The 18,442-nt window shown below is 36.8% G+C and overlaps 1 protein-coding gene across 1 annotated transcript in view; it reads left to right on the top strand.

The window, feature by feature from the left end:
- The window catches only part of LOC141902716 (neural-cadherin-like), a 50,663-nt gene extending 32,282 nt beyond the window's left edge, over positions 1 to 18,381 (top strand). The window contains exons 13-36 of the mRNA XM_074790557.1: positions 46 to 250; positions 877 to 1,136; positions 1,668 to 1,844; positions 2,411 to 2,705; positions 2,938 to 3,165; positions 3,516 to 3,766; positions 4,517 to 4,761; positions 5,216 to 5,373; positions 5,458 to 5,694; positions 6,020 to 6,223; positions 7,021 to 7,032; positions 8,424 to 8,532; positions 8,619 to 8,797; positions 9,104 to 9,366; positions 9,796 to 10,073; positions 10,399 to 10,765; positions 10,927 to 11,160; positions 11,340 to 11,553; positions 11,884 to 12,071; positions 12,592 to 12,883; positions 13,256 to 13,445; positions 13,758 to 14,005; positions 14,498 to 14,716; positions 15,014 to 18,381. Coding sequence (XP_074646658.1) covers positions 46 to 250; positions 877 to 1,136; positions 1,668 to 1,844; positions 2,411 to 2,705; positions 2,938 to 3,165; positions 3,516 to 3,766; positions 4,517 to 4,761; positions 5,216 to 5,373; positions 5,458 to 5,694; positions 6,020 to 6,223; positions 7,021 to 7,032; positions 8,424 to 8,532; positions 8,619 to 8,797; positions 9,104 to 9,366; positions 9,796 to 10,073; positions 10,399 to 10,765; positions 10,927 to 11,160; positions 11,340 to 11,553; positions 11,884 to 12,071; positions 12,592 to 12,883; positions 13,256 to 13,445; positions 13,758 to 14,005; positions 14,498 to 14,716; positions 15,014 to 15,267 — 5,307 coding nt within the window. The 3' untranslated portion in view covers positions 15,268 to 18,381. The remainder of the gene's footprint in view (positions 1 to 45; positions 251 to 876; positions 1,137 to 1,667; positions 1,845 to 2,410; positions 2,706 to 2,937; positions 3,166 to 3,515; positions 3,767 to 4,516; positions 4,762 to 5,215; positions 5,374 to 5,457; positions 5,695 to 6,019; positions 6,224 to 7,020; positions 7,033 to 8,423; positions 8,533 to 8,618; positions 8,798 to 9,103; positions 9,367 to 9,795; positions 10,074 to 10,398; positions 10,766 to 10,926; positions 11,161 to 11,339; positions 11,554 to 11,883; positions 12,072 to 12,591; positions 12,884 to 13,255; positions 13,446 to 13,757; positions 14,006 to 14,497; positions 14,717 to 15,013) is intronic.
- The last annotated feature ends 61 nt before the right edge of the window (positions 18,382 to 18,442 follow it).

The following is an 18,442-nucleotide window of genomic DNA, read 5'->3' as shown; positions in this document are numbered from 1 at the left end:
TTCCTGTGACTGAAGTATAATTTTTCTGCTTATTCGTTTATTTAGGTCAGATATGAAATGAAGCAAGGTTCAGGGGACGATCAATATTTCCAGATCAATAGTAGCACCGGTATCATAACGACCAAAACTACGTTTGACCGTGAAACTAAAGCGGAATATTTCTTCAACGTTTACGCGATAGATGGCGCTCCAAGCGCTCGTCCAGGCGGTGGCGGTACGGCGTTAGGTTTGAATACAGACCATAATGTCGGTAAGTGCCTTCTACAATTAAGAAAACATTTGAAGATCTGGACCCAGTTCCACAGTTCTGAGTTAACATTTGACTCTGAGTTAACTCATTGAAAATGAACTAATTTTAACTCTAACTCACAACTGTGGAACTAGATCCTGGGTAGTAAAGATTCCCCTAGGGTTAAATCCTTAACCAGGTCAAAACCACTACGATAACTTTCTTGTTAACAATTTTTATGGTGTTGCTGTTGATGTACCCGAGCAAACCTGGGACATTATAATTTTTTTTTGTCAAATAAAGTCATATATATTTTTAAAAAAAACTATAATAACAATGAGAGAACTGTAATACAGTAAAACTAGTCTTAACAGTGAACACTTGGTCCCAGGCAAACTGTTCACTGTGGAGATGTGTTCACTGTAGACAGGTGTTCACTCTCCAGTTCACTTGAAATACGCAATGGACTAGAAAAATTTTGGTTGATTCTGAGAAAAAAATTTCCAAAAATCAGCGAGGTATAAGAGTAATAACTGACAAATTTCATACTGTTCCCAGGGTGTTTTTGCCCCCGCATCAATGACACTCGGCTCTGAAAAATCTTCAAAAAGTTTAAAATGTGCTCTCTATATTTGTTACATTAACAGGTGAAGCGCGCGTTCACGTTACGATTGCCGATAGAAACGATGAGAAACCGGAATTCGCTAAATCGATATACTACGCTAATATCAGCGAGGACGCTAAAGAACAGGCGACTGTGTTAACTGTAACGGCTGAGGATAAAGATACGAGTTCGCAGTTACAATATTTCATCGTCGACGGCAACAAAGACAATGTCTTCGGCGTGCGGCGTTCGATCGGAGAAATATTCGTAGCCCAACCATTAGACTATGATAAGGGTACCAAGGTGGGTTCATCGAGTAGATTGAAAATTAAATCCGCTGAATTTGGTGTTCACATATTTTAAGTTATGACAGAACTCAACCTGTTTTCTATAACTATTGTCACTCTTGCTATAGATACAACAGTAAATTGTTTTACCATTGACTTTACTCATTAACCTAGCATAGCTACTAATGTCTATTTCAACCTGACTTGAGAGCATTCCAGGTGGCCTAGCTCGCTAATTTTTGGAAGTACATACCTGATAAAGGTCTTAATAGGACCAGAAAGGACATTGAAGGATATCCAAAAAGTCTTCACTGAAAGGGGTTAAATGAAGAGAATTGACTCCATGATTTGAAAGTTTAACAATATGTTTCCATGCCTACGTACCAAACTTCAGTTTGTAGGCATGGAGACATATAGTTAAACTTTCAAATCATGGACTCCTTTTCTCTCGGGAACCCCTCTCAATGCAGATTTTTTGGATATCCTTCAATACAGTTTAAAGTGGAATTCAGAATAATCTCATATTGTTATGTTGTGTTTTTTCTAGGTGTATAGATTGACGTATCGCGTGTTCGATGATTTACACGACAGTACGACTACCATTCAGATCAACGTTATGAATGTTAATGATAATCCACCAGTGTTCGAAAAGAATGTCTACGAAGTAAAGGATATGGTCGTTGAGAATGAGATTCCTCCACCCAACGGTCGTTACTTGTTAACAGTAAGTTTATAGATAGATCTTGATTTGTTAAAACCATAGAACTCAAAGGTTAACCCTTTCAGTGCTGACTAATTAATACCCTATAGTGCTGGAGAAAATTTGAAAATTCTAAAAAATTCCACCCTAGTGTGTTGAACAATGGGAATACCACTATAGTGCGTCTACACCGCAGTGCGGTGTATCGTTAGTTACTAGTATTTCACTATGTTTGACACTTTCTGCCATTTTTCAATAGAGATAATTACAAATTACTAATTACATCAATACACCGCAGTGCGGTGTACTAGCAAAATCCATCACTGATTTATATACCGCACTGCGGTGTAGACGCACTGAAAGGGTTAAAACGTTAGCTTCTTATCCATAAAAGCTATTATAACAATATGAATCTCATTTCATGGGCTTGCTAACCATTGCTGACTATTGCTGAAGATTGCATTGCAGTCGACCTATGGACCCATATGCAACTAGTTGCAACAGTTTGTGTTGTGTTGCGAACAGTTGTGGGCAGCCTACACCAAGCTCAAAAGATTTACCACAATTTATGTTCATGTGATTTGTTGCAGGTGAAAGCTACTGATATTGATGAGAAGAGTCCACAAATCACCTACTATCTCGTCGGTCAATACGCCGATCAAAACGTTTTCAGAATTGATGCCGATGGCAAAATCTACCAAATGAAACCGCTGGATCGAGAAGGTCCGATCGGTGCTAGTATTTACGATTTTAATGTGCGTGCGTCTGATGGTTTACACTCTGGTTACGCAGAAGTCAGAGTTAGTGTCAACGATGTCAATGATAATGCGCCGGCTTTCAATCCGAACAAACTTCACGGTTTCGTCGAAGAGGGAGCCAATAGAGGTAAATAACCTTAAAAACCTTAACAGTCATCGGTGCATTAAAAGAATTGAATTCAAAATTCAAGAATATATCCTATTCAATGGATGATGATGGCAAATGCATAAGGAGGTTAACAGGACTGTATTAAACTGTAAAATATTAGAATTACGGGTAGTAAAATTCCAAAAGATGATCTCGGTTTTCTGCAATTTGTTTAGAGATATTATTAATTACACTGACGTTGATTTGATAGGGACTCCTGTGCTGACTATTGAAGCTACAGATCCTGATAATGGCCTGAATGGAAGCGTAATCTACTCAATTCTACAAAGTCCGCGCGAAAACGGCCAAAACATATTCGTTATTGAGCCAGGAAATAATCTAATTAAGACGAACATTGACGGAATAAAACGTGACGCTACTGGTCAATATTCATTAACGGTGCAAGCTACAGATAGAGGAACTCCTATGCAGAGATCAGGTACGTGAAAATATCATTACAATGAGGGCTCTACGTTCAACTGTGGCAATGGAGGAATCTACTAGTGGCGAGTGAACATCCACCTGGCGTCGCTAGTCACGTAGATAGATTTCTTCTCTGAGTTTATTCTCTGAGAAAGTCCGAGTTTTTTAAGAGTAGTGATTAGGCTAATGTTTGATGGGAGATGCTTAAAAACTAGATGAAAGTTTATTGATAATTATTGAGTCGTCTGTCTTAATGCTAGCTAACCTGCCATCTGGTGGTGGCATAGCTGGTGCAGCAGTGATTCCTCGTAACGGGTCGATTCAACTCCAGTTCTGATCTGATGGTTGTTAATGATTCAATTGTAGCCACTGCTAGCGTGACGATCACGGTCAAAGATATAAACGACAAACCTCCGAAATTCGAGAAACGACTCTACGAAACTACGTTACCGGAACAAAGTCCGCAGGGACATACGGTGATATCGGTGATGGCTCGAGATGAAGATATCGTCGACGAAGGTCAGCTGACGTACCGTTTACCAAGAGGAGAAGATAAGAAATTTTTCGCGATTAAAACAATCAGAGCGACTGATACAGGTGTCATTACTGTATACTCGGTACGTTACTCATCTCTCATATTCATCAAAACAGTTAATGTTCTAAAAAAAAACACATTCCAGTTACTGAATATAATAATTGATCATTGCATTGTCAAACTGGTTCCTGGCCTGGAAATTATGTTCATATTGATTTGATATTTATTAAACCTTTCAGTGCTGACTAATTAATTCCAGAAAGTGCTGGAGATAATTTGAAAATTTGAAAAAATTCCACCCCAGTGGATTTAGATTAATTTTCGACCATGTGCTTTTTTATCACTACATGATTCATGAAAATTGAATATCTTGTAACATTTTAACCGAAGAAACTAGTCTGATTCACTCAGTGAATTTTTGTGTTATAACATGGAAAATCAGCGAAAACGTAGAGATTTATAGATTGGCGGAAAGTGGCCATCTGGTTAAATCTTCAATATTCTGCGCCCAGTTTCACGAAACAGTTTAAGCCTGAAACACGGTTAAGATTGAATTGTTGTCCTCATTGAAAACATGAAGTTACCAATGGCAATTACACCAAAAATTTGAGTTGAACTTTTTTTGTGAAACTGGGCCCCGGGGCCAGTTGCATAGTCAAAAAGTGGTCTTAAATCTTAAGACCAGTCTTAAGTTGTTAGATTGGCTATAGAACTAAGTTGGTCTTAGACTTGTCTTAAGTCTAAGCCATGACTATGCAACTGGGCCCTGGTTCTCTTACTACACAGACTGCTGTGACTCGATTCAATTAATTTCATCGTTGTTGATTTGTAGCCGATTGACTACGATGAGGAGAACGCTCAACGTGTTTATAATCTGACGGTAGAAGTGTTTGATTCTGATAACTTACATAAAGACACGTGTCACGTTGTCGTAAGATTGACCGATATAAACGATAACGCTCCCGTTTTTACTCCGTCGCGGATTAACCAAACTTTTCCCGAAGATGTCGGCGTCAATAATCAAATTGCATCGGTTTCAGCTGTTGATAGAGATCAGGGAATTAACGGCGAATTTGAGTAAGTTGAATTCTTTCTACGCTTGCGAATCGATGAGAATTGTTTCGACTGTAAAATTAGATTTTGAAATTTTTGAAAATACAAAAAGTTAAGGAAATTCATGAATCTTTATCAATATAGATGCACATGCATACATTTATAGTGATTTTTGGATTTGTATCGAAAGCTCTGGTGAATTTTCTTAAAAAAATTGTGTACAAAATTTTTGAACATTCCAATCATATGCAGATGTTTCCTGTTGAGTTACATAGATTTTCAATGTTTGAAAATACACAATTTTGGAGAAACTCCTCAGAGCTTTTGACCAAATCCATTCGGATCTTAGTCACTCTATTATCCTCAAAAATGGTGTATTCCTTAATGTTCAAAATCTAATTCTTTTGGATTATATACACAGATGAATTTATTTCGATCTTGTTTCCTGTAGTTTAATGCGTATTCTTTGATTTCGTAGTTTCTCAATTGATCCCAAATACGGCCTCGGAATTCGTGCTAAACCCAGTGATCCCAAGATCGGACTTATATACGTGGCTAGGCCGCTTGATCGCGAAAAATGGAATCCAACCACAGACAAAGCTGTACTCAACATAGCTATCAAAGCTATAGACAGAGGTTTGTTGATACTTACCGTAAGATTTTAGACACATCCGTTATCAGCTCAAATTACTCATATTTTTGTTACAATTTGATTGATAGGTACTCCGCCAATGACTGGTACAGCTACAATGCAACTAACCCTCACCGATGTAAATGATAATTTCCCATTATTCGCTGAAAACTATCAACCGGTTGTCTACGAGGGTAAACCAAAGTTCACGCATGTAGTAACCGTAAAAGGACGCGATCCAGATGCTAGCATGAATGGACCTCCATTCACGTTCCGGTGCTCTAAAACTCCTGTGTGTTCTGTTGATTTTAACGTTCAGCAATTAGGTACGTGTTTATTTAGAATCTGTTATGAAAATATACATAATAATTTGTGAAAAATGGTACAGATTTAATTGTGAAAATAAAGAGACGATTTGCACCGGGCCAAATTGGCAATGTATCAAGCCTGTGTCTAATTAGAGAGCATGTAATCCACTCACTCGATATTAAACAATGCTTAAACAAAGCGAAGTGGGACATTTCCTGAACCATTTGCAATTCAAATTCATTGATTAGACCCATGCAAATAAATAACAGTATCTTTTCTCCATGTCTTAAGTGTACAGGCTGTTCTACTGTTATCGTGAAACTTATTGATTTTGTTTTTCAGCTGGTGATGGAATCAATAACGTGGCAGACGTAAAAACGATGAGAGTTTTCGACCGCGAGAAACAGAAATATTACAAGTTACCGATAGTGATGACCGATAAACACGGAGTCAGTGGTACGAATACACTGACTGTAACTATCGGCGATATCAACGATAATGACCACAATCCCGGTCATAAAAACATCATGATCTATAGCTATGAAGGTAAGCGTTTAATTTCATTGTTCGTTTATGCAGGGGCGTAGTCATCGAGGATATGTTGGATTGGAAAGAACCCCCCCCCTCTAAAAGAAAAAGGTCTACTCTTGTGAGTAAAAAGATTGAATACAGTGGAATCTGAACCCGATTAAAAACTTAGTTGTACGCAATACTTAGTTGTAAAAGGTGATAGTAGGAGAAGTCATGGAGAATCAGCAATTTCATTTTGAATTTACATAGATAAATGTAGTAGTTAATTTGACCTCATCCAACATTTCTCAATCGAAACTGTTCGTATTCCAGTCTAACAAACCTCCTCACTCAAAAGGTTGGCTACGCTCCGGGTTATTGCTTCGTTTTTTGCATCTGAACAATTTTTGTTTCGCTTAACTAACTGACTATTTATCTGACGCGGAAGGTTGAGTGAATTTACCTATTAATCATTGCGGGCGCCGTCATACTTTACATGCATGAACATTGTTAGACATGACACGTGTTCAAATGTTTCAATGCATGTTTGATATCATGAAATGATGAACTATTTGATGCAAGTGTCAAATCTAAATGAATGGTCCCCACAGTACTGGAAAATCAGGAAAAAACATTTTTTGGGAATTTGATAGATTTACTGCTAATCTGGGAAATATTTGGGAAACACTTTCTTTTGCAATTTTTCTTGAAAATTACAACAAGCTTGAGATTAATATGTAGTGAACATCTGTGCTGGTCTTTCATGTAATGTGTTTTTTGCTTGTCAACTGAAAACTTGTTAATCGTGTATTTTCTCTATGCTATCATTATAGGTTGGGATATCGGTAAGATCTATGTTTAAATACACACTACGTATGATTACTGTTATCAGTATTTTCAATACCACCAAATTGACTGCATGATTTTGTAGAAAAATTATCGCAAAATGTTCTTAAAAATAGTAATGAGAGTTATCATCGATGACGTTGATTCTAGATTATTGCATAATGAGGAGAATGTCCCACTAGATGGCGTGTATATCAATTGGACAAATTTAGTTTATTGAATTTCAATGAACTTCAATATACTGAATCCTTGCTCAAAGTTGACACTATGAGCTTCAAAATACTGCCATCAGAATTCATTAGTACAACTAGACATCTATTTGCTAATTAATGCGCTCAATACCAGTTTTTGAGAACATTTTGTAATTTTATTATTTTCACTGTCATTTATTGGCAGATTTATCATGAAATCATGAATAATTGAAGAACCTACCATTAAATGAATATGGGTTTCAATGGATATGTGATAATGAGTTACATGTATGCGTTGGTTGAGTTAAAATACACTATTCGCTATTCCAGTTGGTTTTCACAGACAAATGAAGAAAGAAATTGCAGTACGAACTAATACTAATAAATGAGGATTTCAATTTTCAAAATGGCCCAAAGCATTTGTGTCGAAACATCAAAAATAGCTCACAGCTCACATTTGAGTTAAAACGTCACAATCCTCCATAAGATTTATTTCGTATTCATGGGTTTTTCTTCAACTTTACTGTTACATATCCATCATCTTTATAAACTACTTTCAAGAAAAGCTAACTCCTCTTTCATGTAGCATCCTGTTCAGTTTTTGGGATGCTTCATCGTTTGACACATAAATGATATTATACACTTCACATATCTTCATAGATTTAACAACATCTGATTTTGAATGTTTCTATTGTATAAATAATATAATCAGTAATTGACACGATGAGACGAATATCGGTTTCAGTTGATGTTGTAAATGCCTGCTCCTTATTTTGATGTATGATGTTTGCAGTTAAAGCTGGTGACTTGCTGCTTGTTTGGTGCATTGAGAACGAGTTTTCTCCAATTTCCTTCAGACTATTTAGTTATAGAATGTTTAGTTCACACTAGTAGAGTTTCCCTCATCCGATTTTGACTCAGTTCTGGAATCTGTCGTAGACCTGACTTTCGTAACTATATGAAAGTAGTTGCTACTCTTGAGATCTCAACTACTATCAAAATTATCAAAATACTCTCAAAATCAGAATAATTTCAAGTTTTGTAATTTTTTGCTGAAAAGTTCTCCAAAGGGAAGTGCTCCTAGAAAGTCAGGTCTGCGCCATTGTGATTGTATTGTCTCGTTCCTCGTGGTTTGGTTAGTGTCATTTTGAATGCTGTTGGAAACAATATCTGAGATCTCTAAATTTATGTAAATACAGGTGAATTGAGGAATGCAAAGATTGGCAATGTCTACGCTGAGGATCCCGATGATTGGGACAGAGGTGATAAAATATTTGAGGCAAAAAATCCAAACAATCGATATTTCAAGTAAGTTTGTAAAGTTTACGTAGCGCTGTGAAAAGTTTTCATCATTTATTATTCCTATTAATTTCCTTGTGACGTTTTTTAATCAGTGTAATGAAGAACGGAGATATCTTTTTGAAAACAAAAGTTCCGGCCGGAAGTCATCAGTTTGAAGTGGTAGTTACGGATACAGTTCGCAGTAACAGACAAGTAGTTTCTACGGTAACGGCGATCGTGCAGGATATCTCAGCTGAACCGGTTTATAACGCCGGATCATTCCGTCTTATAGGTAATTTATAATATACTTATCAGTTATATTTACGAAAAGCACCAGTTCAAGAATAAGAGTAAGAATTCATTCATTTTCAATGATCCAATTCCACAGTGTTAACTGAGATGAAATTAGTTCGTTGTCGATCGAGTAAAATCTTAACTCACAACTGTGGAACTGAATCCCAATATTTGCTCTTTCTGGTATTGCTTATTATTTCATCTTGCGGGCAATGTATTCAGTTGTAAAAACTAAATTTGCGCAACGTCAAAAATATTTTGTTTGACACGTTGATATACATCTAATTGTTTATGATATTTGAAGGTATAACTGCTGAACAATTTGTTGAAAAACCCAAGCTGCCTAATGCCCAAAAACCATCGGATTACGGACAGAGCAAGTATGACCTGGTACGAGGCATCGTCGCTAAATCATTGAATACACAATACGAATATGTGGATATATTTACTGTGATGAATGTCCCCGGACAAGAGAAACCTACAATCGATGTGAGATATACAGCTCATGGTTCACCGCACTATAAACCATCGAAATTAAACAGCGCATTCGAAGATGACAAAGCACAGGTTAGTGTTCCCATTCCAGTTGCACAATTGTATCTAAGTTTTTCCATTCCACAGTTGTATCTTAGTTAAAAGACCAGTCTAGGACTTCAGGGCTGCCAACTGTTCCTGGTTTTCATTACTTTGTTACTATTTTTTTGTGAGAAATACTGATTTGATTTGTTTGATGCGTTCTGATGTGTGTGATGTTGCTGAGGCTGTTTACATAGATTACTAGTCCATTTGAAAATTTTCTTTCATATCTAAATGAAATGTTCCAATATCAGGTTAGGTTGGCAGCCCTACCTCTCGTTTTAGAGCCAATCTTCACACCAGCTTTAAAACCACTTTCTGACATCAGTCACCACTATGGAACCATACCCTGCATCCAGTTGTGTATTTCTCCATTAAATTCAATTCCTCGTTAATATTTTGGTGTACGTATATTTTCAGTATGCAAACATACTCGGACCGTCTGTTCAGATAGATATGTCGCCTGTAGACCTGTGTAAACAGGAAACCTGTGAATCTGGTTGTACAAACAGATTGGTCGTTACGAATGCTCCATTACTGATTAACACCAACAGCACGTCACTTGTTGGTATTAATTCATATGTCGTTAAAGAATGCGTCTGCGCGACTCAGTCAGCCATTAATCAGGGCCCACCAAAATGTACCCCAGCTACATGTTACAACGGAGGCACGTGCAGAGAAGAAGGTGAAGTCGTAAGGTACGTGATTTATCTATCTCAAGAATTGGACACTTGCAGTGCCGTCAGTTACATACCCTAAAGTACTGGAGATGATTTGACTATTTTAGAAAATTCCACCTCAGTGTGTTGTATAATGGACAAACTGTTATATATTGAATCTACCTTGCAGTGTGGTGTATCGTTAGTTGCTAATATTTACAATATTTGCTGTCTTTCAATTTCAAATAGTTAATAATAACTTAGATACATCTCACCCGGGGGCAATATAGTTTGTGTGGATTCTACACAGCAAAACGGAGTACACAAGGTGAAAGGGTTAATAAATCAACTTGCACCATTTCAGATGCGATTGTCTGCCTGGTTTCAACGGAGGCCGGTGTCAACTGACTAAAAAGAGTTTTGGAGGTAATGGATGGGCGTGGTACCCTCCTCTAAAACAATGTAAAGATGGACACATCAGTCTGGAGTTCGTTACGCTGGAGGCGACCGGTTTACTGCTGTACAGTGGACCTCGGAAAACACCGAAAAACGAAGATCTCACTGATTTCATCGCTATTGATATGACTAATGGTTATCCGCGTGTAACGATTAATCACGGTTCGGGTCGAGCTTCGGGGACTATAGACGGCAAAGATAAAGATAACATCCTGAAAATAAACCCGATCAATGACGGAAAATGGCATCGACTTGATATCTATCGTAAAGGCAATGTAAGTACTGATGAGACCAAGCCAGGTTAGCTACAAGAGAGCACTGCTGTCTGAATATTTCATTGACCCCTAGAATAATTTAAAATATAAAAACAAAATTGTATTTTTCTGAATCATTTGACAATTGAACGGTTGCTATGATATTTTACCGTTGTTAACAGGAAGTTCGAATGATGCTCGATTACTGTTCGCTGGCGGCTCTTCTTCCTCGATCGTCGGGACAACCGATGGATACGAAACCGTGCGAAGTTACGTTTAAAACACCGGGACAAAATCAATTCATAAACGTCGATCAACCACTTCAACTCGGAGGTCGACAAAACGTCAACTTTCCTCAGAATATCGCTAACATAGGGTTTAATGGATGTATCAAGAATTTGATGGTTAACGGAGAGGTAGGAAATAAATGAGAAATGGACGTGTTTCTAAAGCCATGTTCTCACGAGCACTTTTGACACGGACCAGGCCCAAGCTAAATTATTCCATATGACTGGGCCTAATTGTCTGTGGGTGTGTGGTGGTTGTTATAGAATCTGTGGGATGTTTAACTTGAATCGTTGATTTTCTATTGTAGCTTTATGATCTACACATTGGCCAAGCTGGATTACAATCGGGTAGCGTTAAAGATGGCTGCCCACAAGAGGATCGCTCGTGTGGAGTAAATGAACCTAATGGTCCGTACTGCGGTCCTAACGGTGTTTGTACCGGTAATTTAGCCGGGCAGATGCCCGATGGGGCGTTCCATTGTAGTTGTAAACCAGGCTGGGCAGGTGCACGCTGTACAATAAGTAAGTAACAACTCATTGTGGAATTAATAAGATAAAATCCCACTATTTACAGATTAAAAGAATTTAAAAACCAGAATTTATTTATTAAATCTGAAATATATAGAATACACGACGTGACGATGATCTCTAGGGTGAGATCGAAACGTCGTGTCTTTTAAATATTTTAGATTTAATAAATAAATTCTGGTTTTTAAATTCTTTTAATCTGTAAATAGTGGGATTTTATCTTATTATCCGTTCACCACGTTTGAGTGTGGTCATCGTTCTATCATTGTGGAATTGTTGAATTCGCGAATGCGTTTGAATATTTCGAATGTCTTTCTTTTACAGAAACGAAGATCAGGGACTTTAAAAAGAACAGTTACATACAATGGAAAATCAAAAATCAGATTTACCTGAACAAAATTCTACCGAATCCGTATCAATCAAAGATTGAATTGATGTTCCGTACGCGACAGACGACTGGAGTTCTGTTCCACACAATGTCAACGGCTGGAGATAAAGCTATGACTTTACGAGTATGTATCATTATCATTTGACTTTTAACTCTTATTAACTTTTTGAATAGATTATATAACGTGTGTAAGATGTAACGCTGGGAGTTTTTAAAGATTTGATAGTCTGTTTAGGTAACATGATTATGCATACATATTGTTTTAATGATATAAGAGCAATGCTTGTGGCATATATCACCCTAAAAAACTAAAATAAACTGAAATATACATCATGGTTTAAGGGCATACATAATCAACTCGTAAAGGCATACAAACTGGATTTATATACTCTAGAATAGGTCATCGCACAAGGCGGCTTATACTTACCTGGAATTCAAGAAAAAGTGGGGTTAAAGTCGAGAAATTTTGTAAAAAAGCTATAAAACGGTGAAATTTGTTGAGATTGCTAGATCGGGCATAAAATCTAAGTCAAATTAAGTTGCACCCTGTTTGTTATATTCAAACGACTGAATTAACTATATATGATGAAAGAAACAAGTCCTTCACGATTCCTTTAATTGTTTTGTATATGATTGTTTTTCAGATTACGAATTCCGAACTGAATTTTATCTACGCTCTCGGATCCGAGCAGAGAACGGTCAAACTGCCGAATGTGAACGTAGCGGACGGTGCTTGGCATACAGCCAAGATTGAACGTTGGGGTAAAATGGTGTTCTTGAAGCTCGATGGGGGTGAAGGTCGATATTATAATTACGACCTCGGCGGAACTTCAAATTACTATCAGATACTTATTGAGGAAATATTTGCCGGAGCAATCGTGAAATTTGCCAGTCGAACGCAAGCTAGAATTCTACCAAATGATGATTATCAAGAGAGTAAGTATCGATGTCAAACTAGGCGTGTGAGATGCTCAATGTCCTTTTGATTTAATGGCAAAAACAAAATTTCGTTTAAAAGATTCCTGTCAAAAATATTTTACTGCTGCCAAAATGTCGGTGTCAAACTAGTGAATATTGCAGAGGTGGTTAGACTGATTTGAAAAATGTGAAAATGGATGTCTGTTCCAAAAAAATATGTTAAAAATCATGAAAATGTATGAAAAAGAAAAGTGTCTATTCAAATATCTAGATTTTATTGATGGCTCAGAGTCCTGCTCGAAGTTGATGACAATTCCATCAGAGTTCATCTATCTGAATGTTGATACTGTTTGAATGCAGATTGGTTGTAATAATCGTGGTATTTTTCAGGTTGTATGAATGATGTAAGTTACAATGATCTATGGCTGTCTTTGTCGGCCGGGATGGTCAGTCCAGATGCTGAGATATTAAAACAGCAGAATATCATTGACGGTTGTCAGGGAAATGTATGTCAATCGAACACGTGCGATGTGGCGAATAATTTTAAATGTATTGAACTTTGGAGAAAGTCAGAATGCAGGTAAGTGTTTATTAACTACCAGTGCTACAGTGAGGGGGGCTAATCATCTGGAAAACTCAGCAAATCAAAAAACATCTAGTAAAAAGATTAAGGAAACTCTGGGAATTGTAACATTTCATACCAAGAAAGTTCTACATTGACCAGCAGTAATTCATTTCTCAGCATAATGAATTATTTGGAGATTTTGAGAAAAGTTCAGTTTCGAGTTGGATGAAAATTAACAGAGCTTTCACTTCTAGGATAACATTTTCCAGTTCCCTGCGCAATTTCCATACCTATTAGGAAGGATTCAATGTTATGGGTTTTTTGCAGGTGTAAAGTCGGATATAAACTAACTAACAGCACACAAGGTCAACCGATCTGCATCAACATCAATGAATGCATTCCGTATTTGAATCCATGCCTTCATGGTTTGTGTCTGGATACACCTGGTGGTTATAAATGTAACTGTGAACCCGAATGGAGTGGAGAGCACTGCGATCAAAGACAAGAAGCCGTTGTCGCTAGTATGGCTAGTGGTGCTGTCATTGCTATCATCATTTGTATTCTGATCTTATTACGTAAGTTTGATTGATAATTTCATGTATTCATCAAACTATAAAAGTGTTTTATGATAATGATAGGAATAATCTGTTGCCATAGTTCCATATGCCCGTACAACACTGGTGGGTTATGGGATCAGTGGACAGTGAACTATGCTCTTTGGCTTAGAAATTAAGAAATGATACAATCATGGATTTAGAAATAATATAAAACAGCAGATGGAGATGAAATACCTAAGAATAAGCTGTAGTAAAACGATGTGTCTAAATTTAAGATTTAAAAACATCAAAAGATGGACTAAAATGTAAATGGCAAGGTAACTTAATGCTAAGATATCGGGTGCAATAGTAACAAGCTCTATGACCAGCAAGTTCAAGTTCTGGTTCTCGGTTGAACTAAAAGCAATTGACTAGACGACTAGAAGTTTACTGGCTGTTGATTTGATAGTCAGAATAGACTGAAGGTAATGAGTGATGAGTTAGTGATATAATCATGTATTTTACTTGTAGTGATTGTATTAGTGTTTATCGTTTACACTCGAAGACGCCGTCAGCCGAAAGATCAGATTCTCGAGATCTATCCCGACGATGATATTCGTGAGAATATCGTTCATTACGACGAAGAGGGCGCCGGTGAGGAAGATCAAGACGCGTATGATATCAGTCGATTGAGTAAACCTGTTGATCCAGCACCAAACATTCCTCTCGTTAAAAGTCAACCATTACAATGTAAGCAAACATTTAGATATCAGGGGGATCCTGCAACTTAACACCAGTCTAAACTCATTTTGCTCTAAAACTTATCTAACAAGTTAAGACCAGTTTAAGCTCATTTCACTGTAGAACCGATCTTATCAATCTGAGCTCATTTTGATTTAAAAGCTAATGAACGACCTTAGACCAGACTTATCTAGATTGGAGTAGATTTTTTGTCACCACTGAGCAACTGGCCCCTAGAAACTCAATATGATATTGACTGTGACTGTTGATTGTGGCTGATATTGTGAATATTTGTTTTATTTTTAGCTGCACCCCCGGCTATTGATCGGCCGGATAACGTCGGCGACTTTATTTCGGATCGTTTGAAAAACGCCGACGATGATCCGAGCGCACCTCCGCACGATACGTTACACGAGTTCGACGACGAAGGAGGTGGCAGCACCGCCGGATCGTTGAGTTCGTTAAATTCATCGTCCGATGGCGATCAAGATTATGACTATCTGAACGACTGGGGCCCGAAATTCTCTAAACTAGCCGACATGTACGGAGGCGACGAATAATCTGAAGTGGATTTTTAAAACTCAATAAAACGAAACCAGCTGGACTGTGTAATGATTATACAACTGAGTGATGATATCCATGCATTATGTTTGTAGTTCGTCGATAGTGGAAGCATCAAATGCGAACCATGGATTCACCGCGATCTGTTGATACCTCCCTGCTGTGCAAGCATCCGCTGTTTATAAATCTGAGTGCGTGGAGCAAGCGCTAAACCATCGATTAGAGGAACCTAACAGATCCGTACTCGTTCCGTACGAGTCACGTTTTTTAATTTCGAATTTATATACCGATATTTTTACCGACAATCAGATTGATAATAGTGTTTCCCGTAATCGTCATAGAAACGCTTCTATTGTGTTAAAATTGCCTCCACTTTCGGGTCTTCCTTCCCCGAAATTTCATGATCTGCTTCGCGGGGAAAAGAAGGGAACAAGATGAATGGAACATAAGTTATGCAACATCATTGTCGGGATTATAGGAACAACTGCTTTATGGTAGACAACAATTGCCTTGTGCTGATTGGTGCATTTAAACCTAACAGATAAACTAATAATGATATGAATGGTCGATGGAAAATTCTAGAAAGGCGTCGCCAAGATTCATTAAATACCAGTTTTAAAGGTTTACGAAACACTTATAAAGAAAACGCTCGAACTGAAGATGAATTAGTATTGACTAGCATTCGTCTAAAAAGCTATGAAAATTGTCATATTTTTTATAAAAAGGTTTGTTGTATAGATTCAATGTATGTTAACATTTTCAGATAATAGTAAAAAATTGATTATGAATCAAAACACAATGAATATGATAAATATATATACATATATATAATATGATTAAAATGTGAGGCAATTGAATGTTAGGGTAAGATGTATTTATAAATAACTTATTGAGAAGATCTCCTCTTGCTGTAAAATGTTAGACATTTTTTCCCACTTTGAACTGTAATATTCTACCACTTACTGACGACTGACTGAAATCAGTTCAATCTGTTGGATTTAGAAATTATTATTGATTAAATCTATAGAAGTGTTTTGTGCGTCGTAATAATTGATATTCACATCAGCAGAACAGTTTTCTATCTTTTACACATTTGTAGATGCCACTATCATATATCGCTATCATCACCTGCTTCATTGCTCAGATTTTCTATTTTAGTCGCGCATTTTGTCTGTACTCTGATGGTTGTTTTAGTTTTCAGCATCAATTCACTTCGGCCTCTCAAGATATTTCCACTTGTTTCAGAGTAAAAATGTGACTTTCTGTAATGTCTTGATTATTGAATATCTCTTGAATATTCTGTTGAAACGCGCACAAAAACTGCATATGAATTATCTGAGTGAACACCATTCAATGGAATGTCTACCTATTGTGCCCATAGACCTGGGAAACCCTCACTGATTGTGGGAACACCTCACTGAGAGTGGAACACCTCAATGAGCGTGGAAACCCCTCACTGATAGTGGTGGTGCTAGGCTTAATCTTTCAATCAACTAATGGTCCCTTAATCTTTCCTAGCTGTGAAATGATTTCTGCTTTAGCACGCTGTAGTGATAGTAAAAGTGTTATTAGTTTGTTCGAAAGAATTCTTTATTACATATTTATGAATATACTTCTTGTCATTTGATTCAGTTTTGAATGTTCAATGTATGTATGTGTGTATATGCGAGCTTCATAAATATATTTATACTTGTAAATACTATTATTACTTATTATTATTAGAAACTTTATCATTACGAATCATTTTATATTTGCGGTAATATGGCCTGAATTATTATTATAATATTGTATGTTATGGTCTGATAACTCAGTGGATGCAGCCTCTGTCAGTTTCGATTCGCACGGAAAGATTTCGTCAGACAGCTTGATTAAGATTATACCCCTGCTATTTTCGTACTAAATCACGAGCTTTCAATGTTATGTATCTAACGAGATGTCTTTAACTCTGAAAAGCAATAAATATCTAAAATTTCAACGAGGCCAGTACGAAAATTATTGCCCCATATTCCGTACACTATCTTGAATTAAGCGCGTTGTCTGACGTAAACTTCTGACGTGAAGAATGAATTGGTTTATTTTCCTGATATAAGGGTAGCATTGAACATTCCAAAGAACGCATATCTATTTGTAGTTGTTAAAGAACGGTGTGAATATATTTTCTAGATAATTTCGGTGATAGAAAAGAAGGTTGTGTCCACTGAATCCACTATACAAACGTTCCTCCTTATTCTTATCTTTCATTTTATGTAATTATTTTCTAGACATTATTATTATTTCCACTGCCGTACAAAATTACATCCTCTGTTTAAAGCAGCACGTCTTCATCGTGTTTTCCGATGTTGTTTTCTATAATGTCTACGTCCATGCACCGGCAGTCGCAATCAACTCATCTTAATTCCGTCTTACTTTATTTTATACACTGAAACATGTATTTATTATAGTTTATTCCTAATCTTAGTTCATTCGTTCTTTGCGACTTTTTCTACTGTTTTTTGATTCCGTCTTTGATTTCTAGTCATTAATGGAATACTAATTCTAATTGTTTCAATTTCTTTCCTTCTCAATTGACTTTTAGCAGTTCGTTGAGATTTATTTAGAAACAATGTAAAAAAAAACTATTATATCAATATCTTAGGTGCATTTGTTTGGAGTAAACCGATCAGGTTTAAAGTGAATAATGTGAACCCATTTGCTCAAACTGGCACATTTGTTTACGTGTATACCTAAACAGTTTCACTTGCTTGAGTAAACCGACATTTATCCTCTAAACTTATAATCAGTTCGTTCTGAATAAATGCACCCGTTATTCCGGGGAATTGAACAATCGAACGACAGCTCAGATAGATTGGTCCCATTTCGGTGCTTAAATCGAAATATTTGTGCATAACTTATTATTATACTCTGTTCTGATCATTGTTTTTGATAGTATATGTACAATACGCAGTGTTGTCTAGTAATGCTTGTCTGTGATTGGTCACTCGTTTCGATGATGTCACAGCTCTCAGTGTGCTGTACATATTTCGCTTATTCCCCCCCGATTATAAACTCACAATATGTCTTGGATTCTGTGTAACTTCTTTTTGATTAAAATAAAATATTGACTTTATTATTAATATCCTCGTTATAGCTATAGAAATTTGTGGACATTTCGAAGATTCTCAATTGACTTAATCA

The sequence above is a fragment of the Tubulanus polymorphus genome, chromosome 3 (genome assembly GCF_964204645.1).
Source record: "Tubulanus polymorphus chromosome 3, tnTubPoly1.2, whole genome shotgun sequence".
In the NCBI taxonomy this organism is placed as follows: domain Eukaryota; kingdom Metazoa; phylum Nemertea; class Palaeonemertea; order Tubulaniformes; family Tubulanidae; genus Tubulanus; species Tubulanus polymorphus.
Note: the sequence above shows the minus strand (reverse complement) of the source record. Positions and strands in the feature narration are given on the sequence as shown.